This window comes from Malaclemys terrapin, chromosome 7 (assembly GCF_027887155.1).
Source record: "Malaclemys terrapin pileata isolate rMalTer1 chromosome 7, rMalTer1.hap1, whole genome shotgun sequence".
In the NCBI taxonomy this organism is placed as follows: Eukaryota; Metazoa; Chordata; order Testudines; family Emydidae; genus Malaclemys; species Malaclemys terrapin.
In genome coordinates this window covers 125740319-125756936 of record NC_071511.1, presented here as the reverse complement: position 1 = coordinate 125756936, position 16618 = coordinate 125740319, and the positions used below count along the sequence as shown (strand labels likewise).

Genomic DNA, 16618 nt, shown 5'->3' with positions numbered 1-16618 from the left:
ACCGGCTCGCTTCCGCCGGACCCGGAAGCGCTGGGCGCGCGAGGCCCCGCCCCCTCCCCAGGCTGCTCCGCCGGGCCCGCCCGAGTAGTAAGTGGCGGGGGAGGGGCTGGTTCCTCCGCTGGGGGGTCCCCGAGTCCCGCCTCCCCCACGGCCGGGCCCTCTCCCCCCGCCCCCCCAGTGTGGGGTACGGGGCCCCTCCCCTCCCTTCCCCCACGGCTGGGCCCCTTCTCCCCCCGCCCCCCCAGTGTGGGGTATGGGGCCCCTCCCTTCCCCCACGGCTGGGCCCCTTCTCCCCCCGCCCCCCCAGTGTGGGGTACGGGGCCCCTCCCCTCCCTTCCCCCACGGCTGGGCCCCTTCTCCCCCCGCCCCCCCAGTGTGGGGTACGGGGCCCCTCCCCTCCCCCACGGCCAGGCCCTCTCCCCCCGCCCCCCCAGTGTGGGGTACGGGGCCCCTCCCCTCCCTTCCCCCACGGCTGGGCCCCTTCTCCCCCTGCCCCCCCAGTGTGGGGTACGGGGCCCCTCCCCTCCCTTCCCCCACGGCTGGGCCCCTTCTCCCCCTGCCCCCCCAGTGTGGGGTACGGGGCCCCTCCCCTCCCTTCCCCCACGGCTGGGCCCCTTCTCCCCCCGCCCCCCCAGTGTGGGGTACGGGGCCCCTCCCCTCCCCCACGGCCAGGCCCTCTCCCCCCTGCCCCCCCAGTGTGGGGTACGGGGCCCCTCCCCTCCCTTCCCCCACGGCTGGGCCCCTTCTCCCCCCGCCCCCCCAGTGTGGGGTACGGGGCCCCTCCCCTCCCTTCCCCCACGGCCAGGCCCTCTCCCCCCGCCCCCCCAGTGTGGGGTACGGGGCCCCTCCCCTCCCTTCCCCCACGGCTGGGCCCCTTCTCCCCCTGCCCCCCCAGTGTGGGGTACGGGGCCCCTCCCCTCCCTTCCCCCACGGCTGGGCCCCTTCTCCCCCCGCCCCCCCAGTGTGGGGTATGGGGCCCCTCCCTTCCCCCACGGCTGGGCCCCTTCTCCCCCCGCCCCCCCAGTGTGGGGTACGGGGCCCCTCCCCTCCCTTCCCCCACGGCTGGGCCCCTTCTCCCCCTGCCCCCCCAGTGTGGGGTACGGGGCCCCTCCCCTCCCTTCCCCCACGGCTGGGCCCCTTCTCCCCCCGCCCCCCCAGTGTGGGGTACGGGGCCCCTCCCCTCCCTTCCCCCACGGCTGGGCCCCTTCTCCCCCCGCCCCCCCAGTGTGGGGTATGGGGCCCCTCCCATCCCCCATGGCTGGGGCCCCTTCTCCTCCCTCCACCCCAGTGTGGGGTACGGGGCCTCCCCCATGGCTGGGCCCTCTCCCCCCGCCGCCCCAGTGTGGGGTACGGGGCCTCCCCCCTCCCCCATGGCTGGGGCCCCTTCTCCTCCCACCCCCCCAGTGTGGGGTACGGGGCCCCTCCCCTCCCTTCCCCCACGGCTGGGGCTCTTCTCCTCCCGCCGCCCCAGTGTGGGGTACGGGGCCTCCCCCCTCCCCCATGGCTGGGGCCCCTTCTCCTCCCTCCCCCCCAGTGTGGGGTACGGGGCCTCCCCCCTCCCCCATGGCTGGGGCCCTTCTCCCCCAGGGTGGGGTACGGGGCCCCTCCCCTCCCCCATGGCTGGGGCCCTCTTCTCCCCCCAGGGTGGGGTACGGGGCCCTTCTCCCCTCCCCTACGGCTGGGGCCCCTTCTCCCCCCGCCCCCCCAGTGTGGGGTACGGGGCCCCTCCCCTCCCCCATGGCTGGGGGCCCTTCTCCCCCTTCCACTCCCCCAATGTGGGGTACGGGGCTCCTCCCCTCCCCTATGGCTGGGGAGCTGGGGCCCCTTCTCCCCCCTTCTCTCCCCCCAATGTGGGGTATGGGGGCCCCTTCTCCCCTTCCCCCTCAAGCTGGGGTCCCTCCCCCCAGTGTGGGGTACCAGGGGTCCTTTCTCCCTTCCCCCATCCCTGGTGTGAGATCCCCTGAAGGGGTCTGGTCCACAATAAGTGCTGAGCGCGGGTCTCAGGGTTGGTACCCGGAGATAGAGGCATCCAAATCACTGGTTGCCCGGGTGGGTTTGATTTAAATCACTAGTCAGGAAGACTTGATTTAATCATGATTTTCTACATAAAAGTGCATTCTTGTTGGTTGTTATAACCTTAATACATATTCTTCATAACTCAGAGATAGATGTAGGTTTCATTTCTAGAAGGTACACACTATACATTTTTAAGCAGTGATTTATTTTGAAAACTTTTCAGATTAGTTTTGCATCTATATCAGAAACTGAATGATTGTTTGGTTATTTCATTTACCAAAGGTAACTGAAGCAGATAGTTCACCTCCCAATGGCTTCATAAATATCTCCACTTCAACAGGTTAATCATTAATATTTGGAGGATTTTCTTGCCATGCTGTGTTAGGAGGAGAACATCACCAGACAGACATTTAAATTGTTTTATTTAACTAAAACAACAACGTTAAGTATTTTGGATTTTTTTCTTCAACAGCAAACATACAATATTGTAACAAAACAAGCATATGTCCCTTGCTTCTCACATTTATCTCCAGACTTCTCCTTGTCCAGATCTATTCCGCCCCCAACAATCTTCTATTCATTGAACTTCTTGAAACTTTGCACTTTTAGAGAGAGGTAAGGGATTGACTCTGTGTACACAAATTTGCAGAGGGACAGTAGGGTTGAGGTCTGTTATTTCTCACCTCTATACATTATTTATTTATTTTAAAACATTTTTGCTGTTAACAAGCATGTTACCTCTGGAGACACAAATCCACAGTTTGAGAACTGCAAAACTAAGCATCTGTGATGGTATCTCCTAAACTGAGCACTGAGTCCCATTGGGTAAAGAGAAAGATTAACCTAAATAATCTATACAGAAGCCCCTGGAACCCCATAAGATTGGGTCCCTAATCCATGAACTATTGGAACTCGTTTACAAAACTTTTCTTAAACATGACATGAATATATTGTCTCAGACTATAGAATTAGAATTTTTAATCCCTATTCCATGATGAGATATCTTTGAGCTATAATGTATCTTAATTCAAACTATCTTTAGATGTTTTTTGAGGGAAAAACTATTTTATCAAAAAAATGTGATTTTTTTATTTTTTTAATTTTTTTAAATCATTGATTTTTATCCACCCTGCTGGTTGCTTTTGAAATGCCTGCAGTGAGCTCTGGCATTCCCCCCTCCCAACACAGCACCTTGCTCTTCGCCCTGAATTGCCTGGCTGGGGTGTGGTATGGTCCAATCTGGGATCAGTGCGGCAACTCCACGTCTAGTATTCTTGGCCCGTAATGATCTCCGGAGTGTCGGGTCTGTTTGCAACGTGGTGGAAATCTCTGAAGAGTTCAAGAGGATTTTACTTCAGCCCCCAGAATGCCATTTTTTAAAGGAAGCGTCTGACAAAACTTCATAGGAACAGAAATGTTTTCATGAAGTAGAATTTTCAAAATGTACAGGTTCTTTTTCTTTCTTAAGTTAAATCTTCCCCTCTAGTGTTGAAAACCAAATGCAGGGTTGTGTTGGCCTTGTATGGACACTTAGCTTGTGTTCCTGTTAGACCCAGACTAGCTGTGGGTTTATTAGATCTTGCAAGTCACTCAGGGTCGGGCTGCCTCAGTACTTGGAGGAGCGATCTCTAAGCAAAACCCAGGTGCTGCAGGAATTGGACCCTCTCAGAGTCCATAGAGAATCAAAGCTCCAGCACAGTGCTAGTGGACTGTGGTGCCGGAGCGTTCTGGCTTTTGGATGGGATGAAAACGAAGGCCCTGATCACTCGTGGATGGTCATTAAAGATCACAGTCGCGTAGAAATGTAGGGCTGGAAGGGACCTGGAAAGGCCGTGTAGTCCAGCCCCTGCCCTGAGGCAAGATCCAGTGTTATTTTTGGGGTGTTAACTCTGGTGGTGTGACCAAATACGAATTCAGTTAGTTACTTTATACCTCGCTAATTTTCACTTGCAGCTGAAGCTGGAGACCGGGTTCTCCTCCTTTTGCTGTCCTAGGTAGTGATGGTGTCTGAGTGTTAAACGGCCGCCACATCCCACCCCAGAGGTGGCTGCATTTCAGTGCTGGAGGAATCTGTTCCTCTGTCTAAACTGGGAAGTGGCTACAAGGTGATTACTATATGCGGAGCTGGTAGCAATGCCTGCAGTTAGTTATCTGACATGTTCCACTAGAAGATCCTCTTTTCAGTTGCTTATAACTTTGCCAAACTGTAGCTGAAATTTTCCTTTACGGCTCTCTGCCTCAGGCTGAGTATTTCTGGAAAGTTTCAGTAAAAACGGTTCAGCTGTTTCTGAGAACTCAGTCAGGGAAACACATGTTTGCCCACATGGTGGCATTCTAAACAATTCTTGTCTTTATCTTTGGTATTCAGTGAGTGGAACGTTAACTGCTCGCCCAGGGAGGCGACACCCTGTAATGATAATCCATGGAGCCCAGGGGAATTGTCAAAGCCTTTCCAAAGAGGAAGAAGATGAGGGATGACTCAGAGAGGAAGGTCCCTCCAAAGGTGCTGAAAGAGGAGGAAACCGGGAGCATTGAAGGTACTACCCACACCCACTCCACACAGTCTGTCAGACTCATGTCCCTGTTTATTAACTGCAGATGTAGGGTGAGATCTTTCCTGAAGTACTATCAGATCATTTGGTGCCAAGCAACCCTGATGTCCGGGGGAGGGGGCTGTGGCTAGGCAACTCTATGTGTCAAGCCAGGGCACCCCATGGTCTCTGTCGTCCTGGGGCCAGACACTGCTGACAGTCCCAGTAAGGCCATGCAAGTTATGTAACCTGTTCCGTTTGGGAAGCTGTTCCCATGTCTCTCCCTTGTGCCTCCTCTTTGTAGAATGGCTGAAGCCGGTCACAGCCTACGTGCTGCCAGCGGGCATCGGGCGGGCCCGAGCAGAGATCTTTCACACGCAGATTGTCCAGAAGGGGGGCCGCGTCTGCAGCCAGCTCTCCTCGGAGGTGACACACGTCATAGTGGCAGAAGACATGGACTGCGACCGGGCCTTTCGCCTCCTCAGACTGGCCAGGCTTCCCCCCGGGATCCAGCTGGTGAAGGCAGCCTGGCTGAGCTTGTGCATTAGAGAGGAGAAGCTGCTGGATACCACTGGGTACCGCATCTTCATCCCAGACAGGTATTCAGCCGCCCCCCCCCCCCTCCCCGGCAGCACTCTGTCCCTGCCCGAACTGGGCTGAGATCGTGACCTTCCACCCAGAGACCTTTCATCCATGATGCCTCGTAACCCCCTTGCTGGTGGGGTCAATATCATTCTCATGTCACAGATGGGGAAACTGAGGCACAGAGTGCCAAGGTGACCCAGTGAGTCCATAGCACAGCTGGGAATAGAACCCAAGAATCCTGGTTCTCAGTCACCTGCTCTAACTGCTGGACACATTCCCGATTCATTAGCGATAACAAGGGCATGTTTCTAATCCAACGATTAACAATTAAATACCATTTCCTGCCTATTGCAGATGGAAAGCAGAGAGCAGGTTGGCAGTTAAGCCCAGGAACGGACCGGGAATGGACTAGTGGGGGGCTGCAGGTCAGGCCTGAGGTGTATCCACAGAGCTGTGTAGGAGGAGCCCAGGGCTGGACTAGCAAGGGGTAGACGTGGCAGTCAGTGAGGTGTGAGGGAGCCAGGCATAGCCCGAGCAATGAATCTATAGCGTGGCTGAGCAAAGCGAACACTAGCTCTTTGCCCCATCCCCAAACCAGAGAGAGGATTTCCCAGCCTGGGTTTGGGCTGAGAAGTCTTTGTGTTCCTTGCGTGTGAATCTGCTCAACTCCATGTTGGCCCCCGGCAGGTACCTGGAGGAGGGAGATCTGCCAAAGGGGGAACAGCAGCTCCTGGGCAGTGAGACTGTCCAACCCCAGCCAAGGAAGGAAGCCCTGGAGCTGAAGGCTGAAGCACAGACAGCAGCCATATTGCCTCAGGGCCCAGCCACCTCAGTACAGCAACATGTGGAGGAGCGAAGCCTTCAAACCCAGGTCAGTGTCATCCCAAACGCACGCTGCGGGGTTGCTCTGTTGGCTCGTGCTAGCCGAGCAAGGCTAACAAGTGTCGGTTTCTACCCCAGCCAAAAGGCGGCGACAGTGTTTGGGGTTTTCAGCGATGTGGGCGTTGTTATTGCTTCTCTCTGCCTCTCCTGGATGTTAGAGGGGGGAAAACACCTTCTAGGTGTCTGTCCCTGCAGGACCGTTCCCAGCCGAGCAAGTCCCAGGGCTTTGGCCAAGCTAAGCCGGAAAACTCCAGTGTTTCCCCTGCATCCTTGGGGAGACTTCACCAGCCTAAGACACCTCCCTAGTAGGAAGCTTTCTCTGATACTTCACCCCAACCAGTTCCCCACGCCATGGGGTTACCCCTTCTGACACCCATACAGCTACAAGAGATCATATTGCTTCCCAGCACCCAATCGCTTGCCCTTGGAATATACATATCAGGTTGTTAGACTCCTTCCCTGTGAGTCCATCTCAGCGCAAGGAAGGATGATCCAGTGGTTAGAGCGCTAGCCTGGGACTTGAGACGTGGTTCAGGTCTGTGCTCTGCCAGAGACTTCCTGTGTGACCTGGGGCAAGTCACTTAGCCTCTCAGCCTGAGTTCCCCACAGTAGGGATAACAGCCCTGCCCTCATGGAGTGTTGAGGATAAATCCGTTAAAGATTGCGAGGTGTCAGGTACTACAGTAATGGGGTCGGACAATACCTCGCAGAGGCAGCCTCTCCAGACCTTGCGTTATCTTTTCCCCCTTTTCTGAGTTCGCTCCCGTTTGCTGACATCTTTTTGGTAAGATGCTCTCCAGCCAGGAATGTCCCAGGGCCACCTAGAGAGTGAGCTGCTCCTCTGAACTGTGGTGTCTCTGCCCCCAGTTGCCATGGCCATGCGCTGGCACAGAACACCAGCCAGGACCTAACTTGCTGTCCACTGGTTCCCTCTTTGTTAAGGTTTCTCCCTCCTTGTCCCCTGATATATTAGCTGGTATATTACAGGCACGATCTCCTGTGCCCACGTTTCCAATCTCTCCAGGCCCCTTCTAGCATGCCCCTCTCTTTGCTGATATTTGCATCACTTGCTAACGTCGTAATCATCACTATTAACGAACCCCACTATTAGGGGCAATTGTAATAGCCGTAGGGATTCCATTGCAGACCTCCTGCTTTGTGAGGAGTTTTATTATAGTGGTCGCTTGGCAGCATCTGCTGTGGTTGAGATTTGATTGCACACTTGTAACTTTTTCATAGAGTTACCTTCTGTGATTAAATTTTCCAGGCCTGGTCTGTGGAGGAGAGCAGTCTTTTTAAGCATTTGAGCAACATTTCTTGAGTCATCTTTAGGATTAGGTGAGGGGGGAAAAACCCTTTAAAGAAAGTTTCAACCATTCTTTTAAGACACAAGTATAGCAGGAAAGGGTGAGGTTGGAATCTTAGCCTGGAAATAGCCTCATTTACCCATAGGCTCTTTTGTAGATTTGGAAAAAATGTTTTTGATTGAACACAATGATGAGCATTTGAAAATCACAGACTGACTAAGGCTACAAGTGTGCACTTGAGGGGATGTGTGCTGTGCATTCAGGTGTGGCTAGTTAAGTTTGCACAGGTTGCTTTAAAGAGCTTACAAGCCTTGTTGCCGACTCTGAGCTCCAGGCTTCATTCATTTTTTTTTTCTAGGAAATAAAATGCAAAAATCGGTGTTAGTGAAATATTAGGGTTGCACAGTTTACGTTTTCTCACTCCCTGGCTTTTCTGTCACTTAATGTTCCAACAATGTCAACTCTACCACGCTGCATGGCATGAAATAGCCAGGAAGTGCGACGCAGCTGGTGGATGATTTCTGAACGCTAACATTTACATTGCCCGACTTTTTAACTGCGCAGCCGTAACGCTTCAGTAACACCGGTTTTTGCATGAATATCCACCATGTGCATCTGTGCAGTACCACTGCCCTCCACTGACTGGCGGGTCAGCTCCGATTAGGTGACAATGTCACCCTCTAGTGGCTGCAGCCTGTAGAGCATAAAAGCCGTTCCATTGCTGCTGGTTACACTAGTATCTCACATCCGTGGAACCCCTTGCATCCTAGTCACCTCAAAAGCCCAGATCTTTCCCCTGTGCCTTAGGTGTGAACTAGGTGTGATTGGGGGTGGGATTGGTGTATACACAGCCATGGATCATTAGCGAACACAGCCACTTCCCACTACTGTAACAGCACTTCAGCGCACACTGGAGATTACCCACCTCCCCTAGTGCTGTGGTGACTTCCTGCCCCAGGGAATGCTGGGGCCAGTCCCAAGGAAGTGTTTGAGAGACACAGGCATTATTTCATTGCTGCTTTTCTGTCTCTCCCTGAAGAGGGTCTCTGATGATGAAGGAAGCGAAGGGGAAGAGACCAGCGTCACCCAGGGAGACCTGGAAGCACTAATTTCAGGACGTTGCCCTGACACCTCTTCGGGGCTGTCCAGTGGCAGCTGTACCACAGTGCCCCCTGCTGCTGGCAAGTGGGTTTGTGCTCAGTCCTCTGACAGCAAGAAAGAGAATCACAACCGGCACATCACAGAGAAGCTGGAAGTGCTGGGAAAAGCCTACACCGTCCAGGGGGACAAGTGGAGGGCTCTGGGCTACTCCAAAGCCATCAATGCACTCAAGAGCTACCACAAACCAGTCACCTCTTACCAGGTAACCAGAAACCCACTATCCTGTGAGCAGGGTGAAATCGGCAGGAGAGGTGGGAATAGGGACCCAGTCCTAACTCTCAGAACTGGGCCTGAATCACAAGGCTGCCTGGTCCTCTCTCCAGACGTGCAGTTCCCCGGAGTTGGCCCCTGCCATGGGAGGCTGTGGACATGACCAGTTCAGTCAGCCTGAATATGATTCATTGAGGATGAGTGGTATTTTCAAGTCTTCAAGCGGGAGTAAGATGATAGCAAGGGGAATGGAGCCTTGAGCTTCTGCAGGCTGGCGGGCCCAGCTTTGGAGTAATTTCCTTCCCGCATTACTGCCTCGTTCAGTTAGCAGCAGCGCAGGGAGGGGCCTTTCTCCTGCTGAAGCCTCAGCTACTGGCCAGTGGCAGAGCTGGATGCATGTCTGAGGTGCTGACACACCTGCTACATTCGCGGCTGCCGATGTGTCCGATCAATGTTCTACGGTTACACTGTGTCCCACGACCTGTCCGCCTGCCGTAAACTGGCCGAGAGGTACCGTGTGCAGAGCCCATGCCCTGCTGTTCCGGTGCTGTCATCCACTGCTTGAGTGCGAACCTGGCTCAGCGGTGTGAACCAGCCCCCTGGGCTTTCCCGTCTCTGAGCCCTGGGGCAGCTCAGTAGCTTGCCCGTTAGCCGGCCGCTCCTTTGTGTTTGCCTTTAGGAAGCCTGTAAGATTCCTGGGATCGGGAAGCGGATGGCGGAGAAGATCCTGGAGATCTTGGAGAGCGGCCACCTGCGTAAGCTGGACCACATCAGCGAGAGCGTGGCAGTGCTGGAGGTCTTCTCCAACATCTGGGGAGCAGGAGTCAAGACGGCCCAGATGTGGTACCAACAGGTCGTTGTCTCCTCCTTTCCAATGGAGTGTGTGTGCTCTCAGACACTGTGAGCAGAGAAGGCCTGTCGGGCCATAGCGGACTCCCTCCTGCTATTCCTCTGCCCACAGTGCTCACTGGCAGCGTTTCAGCATTCCCCTCTTGGCTCTGTCACCCCAAGATCCGCCCCTCGTAACGCCCTAAGCACACGGCTGCTTCTTAAATCCTGTGCAAGCGGCACTGGGTGCAAAATGCAGCCGCCTGCGTGCTAAGCAGCGTCTCTGGCTGTGAGCACGTGACTTCAGGCTCTGTGAACTGCACTGGCTGCCTGGGTGTTTCCGGTGGGTTGAAGGTGTTGGGTTTGACCCTCAAGGGCTGCGTGTGTGAGACCCCTCTCCCTAGGCTGTACTGCCACAGCTGAGATCACAGGAGGTGCCCAAGCAGGAGCCGGGGCTGATGGCAAGACGCTCTCTGGGAAGGGCTTGTGGCCTTGGAATTCACCACTCCAGTCTGGTTTGCCAGAGCCCGTATTTGTTGGCCTTTAGGGCATGTACCAAAGTCGGTGTGTGGGGAGGGGTGGGAGCGATAAGGTTTTATGGGACAGCTGTGGGGAGCCGTCAGTTCTGTGGCTTGGCTGCCCTGTGAATGTTTTGTCGAGTCGGGGGGGGTCTAGAACCTAGGCTAGGCCTGTGAGAGGCCGCCTGGGGTGTTTCATGTTGGAATTGAACAGGCTTGTTCTGGGTGCTAGACTGGCACCCACATCACAGGCTGGCCTGCGGCGACACTTTGCTGACGCGTGGTGAGGCAGCACTCGTCGTCGTGACGTCCAAGCTGCATGCCTAACGGTCCTGTGGGCACTGGAGTCCCCACGGGCAGGGGGAGCCGTACAAGTAGGGTCGCTTCCCTGAGTAAGGTCTGGGCCCAGCGGCTTTGGTCGCCTGAGCCGTGACACCCCCTAGACCCCGTGGTGGGGGCATTGGAGGAGCGAAGTCATAGAATCATAGAATATCAGGGTTGGAAGGGACCTCAGGAGGTCATCTAGTCCAACCCCCTGCTCAGAGCAGGACCAATCCCCAAAGTCCTTGCAGTGATCCCCTTGTCTCCATGTGCTCTGGGGCAGGGCTTCCGGACCCTGGACGATATCCGCACCCAGGCTCGTCTGACTCGCCAGCAGGCCGTAGGATTGAAGCACTACGAAGACTTCCTGGAGCGAATGCCGCGAGAGGAGGCTGCCGAAATAGAACAGACTGTAAGTAGCCCAGCCCCAGGGAATCACAGGCAGGGGGCTGACACCCAAAGGTTCCCACGCTCTTGGGTCTGCAGAGCTGGGCTCTCTCTGGAGGTTCCCAGCCTGTCCCCAAGCAGAGCTGGGACTCTGGGTCCCAAGCCAGGTGAAAGTGCAGGGGCAGCAATGAAAATAAAAAGACAGACAAAAAACGGGACCCAGACTCATTTTGAGTCTTTGAGAAGTTCATTTCCTGTGTCCAGCAAAGGTGTAGGACATTTCCTGCAGCAGATGCCCTGCCCTGCTCGGAGGAGCTGCCAAGGACCGAGTTGTTAATTGAGTGCTTTGCCAGGGACTTCCATCTGAGGATCTCAAAATGCCTGCTCCCCCCACCCCACACCCCTTCCTGGCTTAATGCAGATGCAGACCTGGGGCACAGAGCAGTTCAGTGTCATGCCCCAAGTTTTCGATTTGCAGCGGTGCTGAGCACAGTCCAACAACTGCCAGGCCAGCTGGAGTCTGGTTTTCCTCCCTGACAATCTGCGCCGTGGAGCAATGGGAGCTGGGAATGTTCCCTGCCATGGCGGTTTAGACGGCCGCAGCCCTGGGCTATGGGTGCTGGATTTGTGATTCAAAGGGATCTCTGTGGTTGAAATCCCTGGCGCTGGCAATCCAGGATGGCAGGAGGGTGAGAGCTAGTGGAGTGGCTCTTTACCAACAGAGCAGGGCTGGGTGTGTGTGTACAGGTCTGTCCCTGGCACTAATCCCTCCTGTAACTTACGAAGGGGGCAGTTTGCATGTTACCCTCCAGCGCCTGTTCTCTGTCGCTGATCTCCCACAGAACCAGCTGCCGTCACCCAGGTCCTCCTGAGCCACGCAAACCATTGTGCCCACTCCTTGGCACTTCTTCTGCAAAGGATTCTGGGAGTGCTTCATGGGGGGCAGCCATTCCTGGTCATCAGGCCGGGGTCAGCATCATTGGATGAAAAATCCCCATATGAGGGAAACAGGCTGTATCTGCCCCTCCCGCACCCCCCAGAACGTTCCTCTGCATCAAGGCCTTAACTCGCCCTGGACGCTGGCTCAGCCCGGGGCGCCCTGAATTCCCAATCTGCCCCCGCGCTAGCAGAGAGCTGGGGGAGGGCTTGCTCTGTCATTGCTCCCTCCTGCTCTGTGATCACCATGGAAGCAGCGGCCAGTGCAACGCTGTCACTCGGCCACGGGGCCTGGCCACGAAGAATACGCCCCCGCCGGCGTTGCCATCCCCACTGCGGGATTAGAGCTCTTTCAGGAGCCAGCCACCTCGTTCCCAAGCCCGCTAGGGTGTAGCGTTGGCCCTTAGGGAGGAGGGGTGGGGCTGTTGGTTTGAGGGGATTACGCGTCCCCCCCCCCCCACCTGGGATCTGGGCCCCAGGAGACAGACAGGAGAATGACGGGATTAGCCACCGTCCGTGCTGCCTCTCACACCAAGATCTGAGGCACTTTCAGACTCCAGCGGGGCTTGTAGTTCTCTAGAAATCTTCATTTGAGGCAAGAAAGGGAGCAGGGGAGGGGTCGATCTGCATGAGAAAAGCTGCCTGGCTTCTCAGCACCTCTGGGGCGAAAGTTAATGGGTTTCTCTTTCCCTAATGAAGGATGATCCTGGAGACTGACTCGGGACAGTTGAGATTGACACCCCCCTTCGAGCCCCAGCCTGCTTCCCTGCCCCTGCCATTGTGTCCTGGACAGGCTGGGCTTGTCTGAGCCGGGGCAGAGGGAAGAGCTGGTGTTGGAATGATTTGTGGCTGTCAGTGTGATTGGCACCGGAATAGCCCTTCGCACCGCTCCAGCATTTCGGGAATGAAGCCATCAGAACTGGCTGGCTCGCATTGCCCATGCAGAATAGCTGCCGGGTTCCACCCCAGAGGTGGCTGCATTTCAGCGCACAGGCAAAGCAATCCCAACTTCTGTGGTTTGTAAGGCTCTTGAGGAGGGATAGCTCAGTGGTTTGAGCATTAAACCCAGGGTTGTGAGTTCAATCCTTGAGGGGGCCACCTAGGGATCTGGGGCAAAAATCAGTACTTGGTCCTGCTAGTGAAGGCAGGGGGCTGGACTCAATGACCCTTCGGGGTCCCTTCCAGTTCTAGGAGATTGATTGGTATCCCTTGGGATGGGAGGCCCCCTAGCTACCCATGCATGGCTGTAGATACATGGCACTTTAATGGCAAACGTGTCTAATATCATTAGACTGCCCGTTTTTGCCAAGCCAGAGACCCACTCTCCTGGAGCCCTGCTAGGTAGGGGCCAGGCTGTGCACTTGGCTAGCAAGCCTGGGGCGGAGGTGCGTTAAATCTACCCCCACAGGGGGGCAGCAGTTTGGTGAGAAGCTCCTGGGCATTCCGGCTTTTCGGCTATTTCTGGGCCGTGTCTCTTTCCTGGTTGTTTATCGCTTAGCCAGGGGCTGGGGCTGCTTCTCCGGCTGGCCCGCCTGTGAGTTGCTGCTGAACTCTGCCTGCTCAGTCCTTAGTTGCTCTCCAGAGCTTTGGTTCAGTGCAGACCTGCAGTAGCAGACCCAGCCAGCCGCGGGGAAACGGGTGGAAGCAGAACTGAACGTCTGCTGCCCCTCCACCAATTATCTGTAGGCTTCTGGGCTCCCCATCACCGGTACCCTGCCTTTGCTTCCCCCACTCTCCGTGCGTTCTGCTGCTGAAATGCCCCATGAACTCCGATCCAGCCCAGTCCCCCTCAAAGGGGTTGGCAGCACAAACTCAGACTCGCCACGGCCAGACTGGGCCAGGGCATTAGGAGGCGAGTGCTGGTCTCCGGTTCCTGATCCCGACTCTTCCCCAAGGTGCGAGAAGCAGCCCGGTCCCTGAACCCTGGGCTGGTGTGCATGGCGTGCGGCTCGTACCGACGGGGGAAGGCCACCTGCGGCGATGTGGACGTCCTGGTTACCCACCCTGACGGGCAGTCTCACCGCGGCGTCTTCGACAAGCTGCTTGACAGCCTGCGGCGGAGCGGTACGTGGCTTGCAGCCGGGCGGCTGGCTGGCACTTTCCGCGATGGGAGGCGAAGGGGTTTGTGTCAGTGCGAGCAGCCGGTGCGGGGCCTTGCCCTGCCTGTGGATCAGACACTAAAGGGCTGAATCCAGGATGGTCTGTTGCCTTGGGGGTTAGGAGGACTTTCCCTGTGGGTGGGTGCCCCATAGTACCTGCCGCAGGGGTCTTCCTCGGCAGCATCTGGTCCTGGCCCCTGTCTGAGCCAGGATGCTGGGCTTGATGGACCCCAGCTGGTCCCAGGGGCGTTCTCACTCGGGGGGCCTGGGACAGAGCTCGAGAAACTGGCTGGGTCGGTGCTGCGGCGGGGGCGGCTCCCAACAGGACCCTCGTTCGAAAGCGTTGGTGCTGCCGGCGCAGTGGGTGCGGCTTGGCGACTGCTCCCGCTGCACCCAGAGTCAGTGCCCAGGAGCCCCCTTTAGGAGGAGCCCAGGGACCCGTACAGTGGATTATGGGATGCTTCCGCGGGAGCCAGGGAAGAGGGTGGGGTCACAGCACGGCCCCTCCTCTCACGCTGCTCCTCTGGCAGGTTTCCTCACCGACGACCTGGTGAGCCAAGAAGACAGCGGCAACCAGAAGAAGTACCTGGGCGTGTGCCGGTTGCCCGGGCCAGGCCGGCGCCACCGGCGCCTCGACATCATCGTGGTGCCCCACGGCGAGTTCGCCTGCGCCCTCCTGTACTTCACCGGCTCAGCCCACTTCAACCGCTCCATGCGAGCGCTGGCCAAGACCAAGGGCATGAGCCTGTCAGAGCACGCGCTCCACACCGCTGTGGTGCGCGCCCCCGGCGGCCACAAGGTGGGGCCCGGCCTCGTCCTGCCCACCCCCACCGAGAGGGACGTCTTTGTGCTGCTAGGGCTGCCCTACCGGGAGCCCACCGAGCGGGACTGGTGATGGGGCTGGGCCCAACCCTCTCCTTCCTGCCCTCCAGGGTGTCCTGGGGGAAGCTACCAGCTGCTTGAGGAGTCCTGCAGGCACCAGTGCCCTAGTAGGGTGGGGGTTCCCTGTCAGACACTGAAGGGGGGCACTCCTTCATCTCGTATCATCCGGGCTCGCTCTGAGCTGGCCCCGATGGACAGTGGCTGCTGTTGCTGCTAGTGGCACTTTGTGACTGTCCAGCCAGGCCTAGGAGTTGGGGTATCACCGGCTCTGGAATGTAGTTCAGTGGCTGCTGGCCAGGGCCGGCTCCAGGCACCAGCACAGCAAGCTGGTGCTTGGGCGACACATCCGGATCTTCAGCGGCGGGTCCCTCAGTCCCTCTCGGAGGGAAGGACCAGCCGCCGAATTGCTGCCGACGGATGAAGCAGCGCTGTACAGCACCCGCGAAATACCGCTGGTCGTGGCTTTTTTTTCCCCCCCCTTCTCTTCGCCGCTTGGGGTGGCAAAAAAGCTGGAGCCGGCCCTGCTGCCAGGATCCCTGGGGGAGGGGGTGCGTGTGATGGCACCTCTGATCCCAGGAGCGCAATAGTTACACATCGGCAGACGTAGCTCCGCATCAGAGCCGCACAAACCCGCTCTCCATCCCCGTGCATCCCCAGGAGCTGCTATTTTGTGGTGCTCGTGGCAGGCACTCCGGTCTGACGCCGTACAGGTAACGCCACTGGAGGGCAGGAGTGTTCCCAGCGGTCAGGTGAATTCAGTTCTGCGGTCCCCTCGGGGTAACTACCAGCGAGCTCACCAGACCTCACAGCCTGGGCATGGCGTGCCTTCCTCCCATATAGCGGCTCTCTCCTCTCCCACTCCTGTTTTCTCCAGTGCCTCGTTCTGATGATGTAGACGGGTGCTGGTTTGTGAACCACACGCTGATTTCTCTCCAGCAGCGCCCGGAGAGTCGGCGTGGACGGGAAAGCCACTGAGCAACAATGCTGCTTTGCAGGCGCTGGGGCACTAACCCACATTCACACCTAGCTTCCCGCTGGGCTCTTTGGTCCGGCTGCTGTCTCCTACCCGTCAGCCGGGGGTCTGCTCCCACCCGCAGTGGGCTGGTGGAGGCTGAGCGGTGCCAGAATGGGGTAGCAAGAGGAATGCTGCTGTCATCGATTGCAAGGCCAGAAGGAACCACTGTGATCATCTAGTCTGACCTGCGTGGCCAGCCAGAAACCTGCCCCCAGATATCCCTAGCTCAGAGCTTTGGAGAACACAGCCCAGCTTGATTTAAAAACTTCGTGGGGGAGAATCTGCCACGACCCTGGGAAATTGGGTTCCTGGAAGGGAAGTACAATAAAATCCACCCACTCTCCTCCTTTGCTGGTGTCCGTAAGTTCATTCTGGTCTGGTCGGTCCAGGTTCTTATCCCGCCCTCATCCCGGGAACAGCTCAGCACCCTTGGCTGGTGTCGGCCACCTGTGCTTTCTCGGGCTGTTGTCTGGAGCCCTTCCCTACGGAACCCAGAGCCTCAGCTCTCGTCTGCTTCTGCTCCGTCAGCACCTGCCTCAGCCTGTCCCAGAGCAGGGGGCTCGGGCCCCGCTTGCCGCTGTAGGGGCGTGAGGCAAGGGGACCGGGGTCAGCGCCCTGTCACTCGTAGGTCGCTGATTCCAACCTGCCCCAGCGGGTCACCAGCGCCTTCCCTTGGCCAGGGCAGAGTGAGTCCTTGTGTCCTGGTTAGCTGGTGCCCTCTGGCTGTGGTTTGGGGCGGGCGGAGCAGAGGTGTGGCACGGAGCAGACGGGGGGGGCATCACAACTGCCCTGACTCTGTCCGGGCCAGGCCCCTCCGTCCTGCAGTTGCCGGAGCTGAGAATGGCAGTGAGAACGGGGGGCCTGCGAGGATGGGTGGAACCCCTGAGTGAGTCTGGCTTGGCCGAGCGATGGCAGAGGACAGAAGAGCATCCGTGTGTTT

General features: G+C 57.4%; 1 protein-coding gene across 2 annotated transcripts; it reads left to right on the top strand.

The window, feature by feature from the left end:
* The first annotated feature begins 20 nt into the window (after positions 1-20).
* Positions 21-16024, top strand: POLL (DNA polymerase lambda). Of its 2 annotated transcripts, none has more exons than XM_054034511.1 (9): positions 21-87; positions 4385-4553; positions 4852-5146; positions 5820-6003; positions 8361-8684; positions 9372-9545; positions 10676-10771; positions 13578-13746; positions 14312-16024. In XM_054034511.1, the coding sequence occupies exons 2-9, from the start codon at positions 4439-4441 to the stop codon at positions 14674-14676; spliced, it is 1722 nt and encodes a 573-aa protein (XP_053890486.1). In that variant the 5' UTR covers positions 21-87; positions 4385-4438; the 3' UTR covers positions 14677-16024. The 2 variants fall into 2 exon arrangements, with proteins under 2 accessions (XP_053890486.1, XP_053890485.1); XM_054034510.1 differs by having other exon boundaries at positions 10643-10771.
* The last annotated feature ends 594 nt before the right edge of the window (positions 16025-16618 follow it).